General features: G+C 47.6%; 1 protein-coding gene across 2 annotated transcripts in view; it reads right to left on the reverse strand.

Moving 5' to 3' along the window:
- The window catches only part of VGLL4 (vestigial like family member 4), a 75,572-nt gene that overhangs the window by 18,132 nt on the left and 47,489 nt on the right, over positions 1 to 9,951 (reverse strand). For both annotated transcript variants that reach the window (XM_057384343.1, XM_057384342.1), the window contains exon 2: positions 6,582 to 6,771. In XM_057384343.1, coding sequence (XP_057240326.1) covers positions 6,582 to 6,771 — 190 coding nt within the window. The remainder of the gene's footprint in view (positions 1 to 6,581; positions 6,772 to 9,951) is intronic.

Consider the following 9,951-nt stretch of genomic DNA (forward strand, 5'->3'; position numbering starts at 1 on the left):
CCAAGGGATCCACTCACCCAGGTGTGCACCCACACTGGGATCCCTCTCCACAGCATTCCTCCGGGGGAAGGTGACCCCATCACTGGGATCAGATCCCCCAGACTCCAATGGCAGCAAAGCCATTTTATTCCTCTCCTTCTTTCGGGACAAACCTTAACCCAACCCAGCCCTGGCATGGCACTGCCCAAACTCAGGGCAYCCCACAACCCCCAGCCAGGCTACTCTGTCACTTGAGGATTCCCTGGGAACAACCATGGGATCTGACAGGAGATCCCTCAGCTTCCTCGCCCAGATCCCTGTTTGGGAATCCCATCAGTCTGCCTGCAGCTGGCAGCACTGCAGGAAGGAGTTGGACCTGCCAGGCTGTGCCTGMCATTCTGCAGCACCAGGGAACAAAATCATTGCTTCAGCTAGAAATTAATGTAAAAATTGATTCCAAACCTTACCCTCACAGAGTCACTGTCCATAGCAACCGTGTCCATAACACTCCAGTTCTCAAGAGCACAACTTTCTAGTAAAAGGCACATCTGTCAAACTGCAGGAAACATCTGGGAAAGTGGTTACATAGAAAGAAGTGGGATTAAACCTTTGTTTCCATGGGGTTGGATATACATCCAGAGTATGTTTGCAGAGGTTCCTGGTTCTTTTCTTGCTTCTTTCTTAGCTATCAGGCTTTTGGATTGGTGCTGAATTTCACCCCATGCAGATATAGGATGATTCACACAATGTAAAATTTCCCKTTTACCCTGGGGTGAAAAACACAACACCAGGGCTCAAGGGATTCCCCATTCACTCAGAGCTGCAGTCAATGATCCTCATGGTCCTTTCCAATTCAGAATATTCTGTAACCCTGTGGCTCCATTCCATTCCTGAGAGCACAGGACCCCGGATCCCTTCCCTAAACCCCTCTGTTCTACTCTGACACAGCTTTTCCCCTCAARAGCAACCTGGAGCCTTGCCCCATCATGGAAGGGTTATGCTCCTCCACAGAAGAKGGAAAATGAAAGTGCAAAACATGATAACAAAGCAGAAATCTGGAGCTGGCTACCAAACCCCTTCTGTCTGCAAGCACAGGAGACACCTGAGCTAACACTGCCCGGGTTTTCAAGTGCCTCAACACATACCCAAATTTTCACAGATAGGTCTTTTTGTGAAGTACTGATAAGCTATCAATCAAACTGCTTTTAGCCCCAAAACTGTTCCTAACWAACCTTTCACACGTGCTTCAACTGAAAGGGACTGGAGTGCTTTCTGAAACTCCCCCTTGGCTAAGGACTGGAAAACGCTGTTAAATATTAACTCWGATACGGTGGCTCTTTCAAGTCTGTCTCTGAAGGGTCAGTTTAAGACATATTTCTTGAAAACAATTTAAGAATCATTTTGTGCAGTGTGTGATCTCCATTAATAAATAAGGAAATATTTCACTCCATTATTCCAGCAAAGCATACAAGAAAAGAAAAAAAAAAAATTAGGAAACACAGCTTGAAAACTGCTCTGTGATCCTTTACCCACTACTCAACAAGAGCCACATGGACTCAGTTCCAGCGAGGAGCTCAGCCTCAACAGGACTGCTCTGAGAGCCCCAGGTGAGCCCCAAAATCCTTCAAGAGCACATTTGTGCTGAGAAGATGAACATGCTTCACTCAGCAAATGAGAGATACTTTGGGTGTTCTGAACTGGAGTTGGGTCCAACTCCAATCTGTCACAATAAAATGACAGTGAAAACATATTTCTTAATACCACATGAAGTTTGGAGCCCGAAGAGCAGCAGTTGTAGCGAAGAGCTTCTCTGACAACTCCCACGCCACCTCTGAGAGCCAGTTGTGCATCCTCCCAAGCCCTGCTGGAGCTGGGGCCATGTTCCGCCACAATGGGGACCTGATTTTCTGCAGAGCATTTCCACCATGCGTTCACAGCCAGGCTCAGGAGGGAGGTGACAGAGTCCTCCCCTAACCAGGAGCCTTGTTTATTTGAGAACTTCAGACCTCACTCAGAATCTCTCCCTTTTGAGTKACTCTAAGCTTGATGCAGACACAGCTGAGCCTGTTCTGAGCAGGAGGCTGGATTAAATGGTCTGTTTTAACCTGAATTACTCCACAGGTAACTTTTAGGACAGAYTTCTTTTCAAGGATGCCCCAATAATTTCTATCATTTAAGCAAGCAAATACCAATGGATACTGATAATAAAAACCCTGTGGTGTAGGGCAACTTCAGGAGTGTTTTGGGTGGGACAGACATGACTTTTCAGTGCAACAAAAGTGAAGACAGTCGAGATTTTGGAAAGTCTGAAACTACACATCATTTCACATGATACACATGAAAGTAACTTATTCACGTGCAGACCCTGTATTTAAGGAAAAGCCAAATTACATATCCCACAAACCAAGCAACGATTATCCCCCAGACTTAACAGCTGCAAGCATTTTGCTGTAGGACGATTTTTGCACAGAAATGAATCGTCAGGGCAAYCCTAACGCCACCAAACCGAACAGGAACTAGAGGAAAATTCCCCGTGCACAACACGCTCGTCCCAAACCCCAAACTCCGACTGGAAGGCTGACGTACTCCACCCAAGGGAACAAAAATAATGGGCCCCGGCTGATTGAAAGGGCCGATTCTTCGGGAGGGCCGGGAGGGCGGGCGGCAGCTCCGAGGGGACTCTTAGGGCGGCGGGGGGACCCGGACAAGGCGGCCTTTGTGTGCCGGGACTGCGGAACCGGGGAGGGACCCGAGAGGGAACCAGACAGCAGCCAGGCTGAGAAAAGGGAGGAGAAAGAGCCGGGAGGAGAGAGGGGGAAGGAAGGAGAGAAAAAGGGAGAGAGGGAGCAGGGAACCGGGGAGGAGAGCAAGAGGGAGACAGGGAAGAAGGGGAGAGAGGAGAGGAAGGAGAGAGAGAGAGAGAGAAGGAGAGAGAGAGGAGAGAGAAGGAGAGAGAGAGGAGAGAGGAGAGAGAGAAGGGGAGAGAGAGAGATAAGGAGAGAGAGGAGAGAGAGGAGAGAGAGGAGAGAGAGAAGGGGAGAGAGGAGAGAGAGAAGGGGAGAGAGAGACGAGAGAGAGAGAGAAGGAGAGAGAGACGAGAGAGAGAGAAGGAGAGAGAGAGAGAGAAGGAGAGAGAGAGAAGGAGAGAGAGAGAAGGAGAGAGAGAGGTGAGAGAGAGAGGAGAGAAGGAGAGAGAGAGGAGGAGAGAGGAGAGAGAGAAGGGGAGAGAGAGGAGAGAGAAGGAGAGAAGAGAAGGAGAGAGAGGAGAGAGGAGAGAGAGAGAGAGAGAGAGAGAGAGAGAGAGAGAAGGAGAGAGAGAAGGAGAGAGAGAGAAGGAGAGAGAGAGGAGAGAGAGAGGCTTCCCCGCTGCCCCAAGCGCTCACGAGGTGTCCGAACGGAGCCATCCTGCCCTGCACACACACAGAATTCTCACAGAACCCTCGTTCCCACTCACTCTGGTGTAAATCGCGGTGATTTTGGTGAATTCACGGGAAAACAGCACCGTGTTCCAACCCGAGCCTCCCAACAGGCTCCCCTCTCCTCCACRGGGCACCGCGGTGCCAAAAGCACCTTTTGCTTCCGCAAGGTTTAACTTCAGCGAACATACTGCAAATTAAAACACCCGAGGGACACATCGGAAAGTGTGAAATGCAGATAAAGAACTGCAAATTTAGGTTTTAATTTGGAAGTACTTGTTCTTCCCAGCCGAGGAGTTTAGAGGTGTTCACAACTTCCATCTCCACAAAAACACAGAAGCCATGTAAGTGCATGAAAGGGAGGTGATGTCACGTGCTGTTTATTAAAAAATTAATCCACAAATTCTCAAGTATATTTTCTTATCCTAAGGCTGAGAATTATCTCCTTTGAAAAACCACCTTTGCCAAACTGTTCTTTGCACAGAAATTCCATGACACATTTGAGGACCCTGCTAGGCCTGCCAGGGCATTTGATTCACGCCGCTCCAGAGACCGTGCTCCAGCAGTTGTGTTTTTCCACGATAAAAGTAAACATACCCAAGGAACAGCTCACAAACGGCACTTCAGGGAATTACACCTGAGCRGGGAACGTCTCAGAGCGCTCGGTTTCCAAACAAAAGGCTGACGTAACTGGATTTCTAATAACACATCCAAAGCCTTTGAATGGATTCATTCCCACTGGAGCACAACGGGCTCCTGCTACCTCAGAGTTAAGATCACATTGTTAASGAAAGGTTCTGCCCTTTATAATGAACCAAATGCACAGTTCTTGGCCTTTTTAATTACATTTCCAACCACAAGATGCTGGTGTTAAGAGGATGAAWGCACAGCTGCTTCCCAGTTCCACCAGCACCATCCTAAGGGTCCAATTCCCTGAACAAGAGCTGCTGGAGGTTATAAAGACTTCTGACTTCCAAATGGAAACCATCAGCCCCTCTGGGCACTGGGAATCACTGCAGGCTTTCAGCCAGAGGAGCGTGGATTTACACACTGCTTTGTGCAGGGATGTGCAGACTGGAGCCCCAAATTGGTCACAGYAGCTGTGCCCAGGTTTTGGGTCACCAACTCTTTCATCCTGTGCTTTCAGGGGACTYGGCCCTGAAAAGTTCAAAATACCCAGACTCAAACTTATCTTTATAGTCCCAGTCATAGAAATRTCCTTGCTGTCACCAGAGACACCGTGCCACCTAATCTGCACACTCCACATCTCTTACAGATGTTGTTTTTTAATTCAATGTTGACAAACTTACATTTCTAGAAACTCCAAGTCACTTCAATTATTGCCATTATGGTGCTCCATAACATAATTCCTTCCCCAAATACTCTGTCTTTTCTTTGGTGCAATCAAGCCAAGCTTCTACAACAGCTTCTCCCAACCAAAATTCTTAGGACAGTTCCACAAAGTTTGAGTAATCAAATTCTACTGTTAAACCCAAATGTCAGAAGCCGAAAAAGAGGGAAATTATGAAAAAAAAGTAAAAAAAAAATAACTTCACTGGAGGCAGTGGCAGGGAAATGAGTGCAAAATTCAGAAAATGCTTATTAACTTTCCTGATATATCTGAAATACAGATGATCAGCTGTTTTAGATGTATCGCAAATATTTGAGTGTTTGTAATATTCTGTTGAAATGATACTTTTGTATGGCCAGAACAAACTTACAAAATAAAGCAGGAAAAGAGATGGCCTGGTGGATGCTACTTTAGATTACAATTCATCTGCAGTAGATGGTTTAAATGAAACAGATGAAATCACATGAACCCTGGACAAAAAAAACCAGTGCTTTTTATAATAAAAAGAAAAGATAAATGTTTTATATGTAAAATCATAGAAAGAATCTATTGATCAAAACCATAAAAATGTATCACACTGAAAAATATTAGACAGCTCTGACACATATCTAAGGGATCACATGAAAGAGCTGCCTGTATCTTTTAGTTTTGAGCCTCAGTTGCACATGAGTCTGTTGGTTCAGACTTCATTATTTTTATGGCCTCCACTGTATAAAGTGTTACAATGTACGTAACTGCCAGCTGTGTTTTATTTCATCACTGGAAAATGAGCCTGAAAAAAAAAAWTAAAATCACACTTTTCCCCCATAAAGTTACATAACATTTCAAAAATGCCATAAATCCCCTCAGTCGTGTCGTGCACGTGTGCCCCAGAAAGGCAGCAAGAGGGAGAGAGAGCAGCTTTCCAAGCCCTCCAGAGAAAGGCTATAAATAGTTAAGTTTTTTGGTGAAAGGAGGAGGTATGTTGTAAACGAGAAGCCTCTCTGCTTGTGAGCTTTTATTGTTTTGCATGACTTCAGCGCCGCATTCCCGATTTGTAACAAATTCCAGGGCTGCAGACTGCGGGCGCAGCCTGTGAGTAAGGCCGGGCTGATTTACGGCGGGGGGATCGCTGTGCGCGCATCCCCCGGCGGGGCGGCGCAGGACGCGCGGAATGCGCGGAATGCCGCGGCCAAGGGAGCTGAGGCAGCAGCCACGGCAGCCCAGCGCTGCTCCATCGCTTCCTCCAGGCAGGAATGACAGGAATTCTCCCAGCGCTGCCAGCCAGGCTCGCATTCCCAGGCAGGAGCGCACGGCAGGAATGGCATTCGCCGATTGCCCAACGCGTGCACCTGGCTCGTCACCGCCTTACCTGGCCGCCACATTCCACATGCCACTGTCACAGCAATCCCGACAGGAATGTTTAGCAACAACTGCCGCTTGCCCAGTTGTCAAGGCAGCCCGGGGAGCAGCTGGCTCAGAGCTCCTGGCCTCACAAAAATGCCAAGCACTTGTGTTCCTCCTCCTCCTCCTGCTGCTGCTGCCGCCTCCCCGCCCCCAGCCGCGCAGAGCAGAGCCTCGGAACGGGGGAAGTGAAAGGAGAGCCTTACAAAGGGAACAATGCCTCACAAATCGCGAGGTGAATACGTATGGTTTGCTATAAATAGTTACGTTGAGCTAATTCCTGTTACTTCACGCCGCGTGAAAACAAAGGAAAACCGGCAAAGCCGTCTAATCGCCGCGGCCCTTGCGCGGAGCTCCCGCACGGGCTGGAACAAAGGGGAAAACCGAGCGCAAAGTTGGAGCCGGGACACGAATGTTAACACGCAGCGCTAAATTCGACGCGGGACACTTACAGATGCGGGTTGAACATCCGACTCATTTTGGAGACGTGGTCGTTTTCACAGTCCAGCTCCTCGTCCGCCTGGTCCATGCTGAGCTTCCTCTTGCTGGGGCTGATGGGCGGGGGGCCCGTCCGGTGGTTGCTGAGCGCGGGGGACACGGGCAGCGGCTGCATTCGGGGCTCCCCTCTCAGCGCCGCTTCACCTGCCCGGGGAGACACACAGCGAGTCACCGCCACCGCCAAAACGAGGAGAAACCCCCCCAAAAACACCCGCTCGATCTCCCAAACTGCGCCGGCACACGTGACGCGGCCGCACGATGAGCGGGACATCCCAAAGCGCACTGGAGTTGGGASAAGCGGTGGGAAAAGGCAGCGGGACAGGGGGAGCTCACCCCGGCTAATGTGGAARGCTGCACTGACCCATCTTTGCAGCCGCTTTTTCATCCTGATTCCCCCTCGCAGGCTGCAGTCCCAGCGCCGGGCTGTGATTACCTCACCCTGCAAACCCTGACTATTCACAGGGAAATARGCTTTGTGCCTCTTCTTACGGTCGCGGTTAGAAATTCCAGGGCTACGCTTCACGTTTAYGCCAAATATCCCAGATCTAAAACTSAATAARCGCTCAGATCCTCAGATGATTCCMTTTATAAAAAGCTGTCCAAAACAAGCTTGTCTGGTATATAACTATGCAAGGGAAAAGTTAGGGGGGAAAACTTGCATATGCAAGTTTTAAGTATGTCCTTAAAARTCTTTCTCTATACTTTCAAACTATRTTTGGAGCTACRAACAAAAGAGCAGAGGAATCACAGAATTTCAGTGCGAAAATGCTAATTGCCAACTGGTGGCAGACTGAGTGGATGGTGAGTTTTTATATAACCTACCACTTCCCAGAAAAAGCCATTCCCAGCATATGGTAGCTGTATATAAAGAATTCCAGCAATGACACACGGACAGGTTGTTGTTAGGTAGGCATTAAAGCATTTAATGCACGTTAAGGCGTTCAAACCACAGCTTTTCCCATTTCCATGAAATGTCTCACTGCCTCCATAGCCTGAAGCATTTCACCACTTTGGGACTTTACTGGAACTCACGTCCTTACAGCCACAGGTCATATTTAGACCTCATAGGGATTTAAAGATGTTTAAAAAAAAAGAGCTTTTGGGGCTCCATCAGGGGCTTGGAGAGGAGCTAAATTAACTAGGGTTACCTATTCTGGTAATATCCCTGAAATAGCTGCTTTTGCTAGAGTTTAAAATTTGTATTTTTCCTACACTGCCAGAAGCATTTTGTTTTCTCCACAGCCATAATTTCCAGATCTAAAATTAGGCCCAAGTTAACTCCATCGAGAGCCCCGAGGTACCTGACAATGGAAATCTTTGTGTGCCACCGCACATTTTCACATCATCACCGAGGCAGATGATTTATAAAATGCTGCCTTAATTCCCCACAACGACAAATAACATTTTGTTGGAAAAAGCAGGAGTGAGGAGAAAACCTCCTGAATGTTTACCAGTAAAAATAAGCGTTCTGCCAATTTAGTCAGCATAATATAAACTAGCAAATATACGCTGACCTATAATACACCACAAGCCATGATTTCTATTAAAGACTCTGGCACCAAATCTAAATAGGAACTTTCCATCTCAGCTCTAAATAGCAAAAACTGTGCCCTGCTGCAAATGCTCCAGGACACTCAGGGCTCTCCTGTTCCAAAGAATGGAGAAGCCCCCACAATCACCCCAGGGCCATGAGAGGAGCTTTTATCAACACAACCTCTCATGGAAATTGCCTTCAGATCTGTAMACTTTTGCATTTTTCCTTTGTATTTTGCCAACAGAAGCCCCCACCTATGGCGTGTTCATATTCTAAACTTTCAAAGCAAACCACATCACACCAGTTCCTCTCTGTGAGGAATCTCCCTCCCTCCTCTCTTTGAAAAGGAGTCAGTTGAGACCAATGTCAAAAGATAAAGCTTTCAGCACCTAAGGCTGGGGATGCTGTCCTCCCACCCAGGCACAATCCCTCTGTGTCTACCATCGCTTCTGAGCGCTCCCAACACAAAATTCCACAGCAGCAWTTGCAAATTCCATGTAGGCAACTCATTCCTACTGACTCCTGAGCAGCTCCTGACATGAACACGGGCAGTTTAAATGTCCATGTAAAGCTAACTTGGGTGTTTACAAACACCCCAAAAATACCCAGGCGATGTTCAATTGAGTGAATTTGAAACTTTCTCTTTTTCCCCCAGACAGAACCTGATACTATACAATTACCACAATGGGATTTTWWWAAWWTYWMAAWAWAAAAAAMCRTRWTTTTTTCTATGTAGGGTAACAACARCATTTATATACTAACATCCTGAATTAGTACAAAATCTGCTAATAATGCTAATGGATGCTGGAAAAAAACTCACATTTAAAAGAAATTTAGAAAAGAAAGGAAAGGCTTTTATTAAGGCTTACCCAATTTGGTAATACATTTTCCTAATTATGCAGGGAACACCAAGATCTTCAGCTAAGCATACCAGAATCTTGCCAGACCCACTGGGCCATTTGGCCAAAATTAATCCAATTAAGCAAACTTTGAACAGGTGGGAGCAGTCAGTCTCTCACCAGCAATAAGAGCTCAGTTTGTCCAGCCCATCCTGCCCACACCAAGCAAGAGAACAGTGCCAAACAAGAGTCCAGATAACGGGGAAAATCAAGAGGAAAAATCTCTTTACAGGGATAAAATGCAAATTCCTGTCCTGGTTTTGTACAGCAGCGTGAGTTCTCATGGGGCCTGTACATTTGATTAGGGCTAAGACTGTTCTTCATTTCAATAAAATTCCGTCCCCACTACTTTCCTCCTTACCAAACGTGAATTTAAAGCATAGAGAGAGAAACCACAGAGGAGCCTCCGGCCCCAAACKCTGTTTTAGGGCCTGGCTTTGTCTGCCCCAGCTGACCACACTCCATGGAAACCAGACTCGCATCACACAGCTGGCAGGACACAGCAGTCCGATCAAACAACTGTGTTTTCTGAGCTGCCCGAGCCCGAAGTGCAGGCTGCAGAGCTCACTGCTGGTGCGTGCCCTGTGCGGGGAGCGGACACAGCAAACACGGACCGTGCCTCTCATAAAGTCCCCTTTGTTTGACCCAGCAGCTGCTGCAAGGCGCTCCAGATCTGCTGCTCTCACATACTTCTACTTACAACTATTCATGCTAGTCTTTTTTTTTTCCCCTCCTCCATGTCTTTTTTTCATAGGAGCTGTTGGGCAGAGCGATAAAGCCCAGCCGAGCTGGACAGAGATTAAGGCCGTGACGTCGCGTCTGCCTGTGGAGCGGCTGCGCTGGGCGCTGACACAGGGAATGAGCCCGCTTTAACCGCTCAGCAACCGAACC

This window comes from Malurus melanocephalus, unplaced genomic scaffold (assembly GCF_030028575.1).
Source record: "Malurus melanocephalus ecotype Western Australia unplaced genomic scaffold, MMel_1.1 scaffold_702, whole genome shotgun sequence".
Lineage (NCBI taxonomy): Eukaryota > Metazoa > Chordata > Aves > Passeriformes > Maluridae > Malurus > Malurus melanocephalus.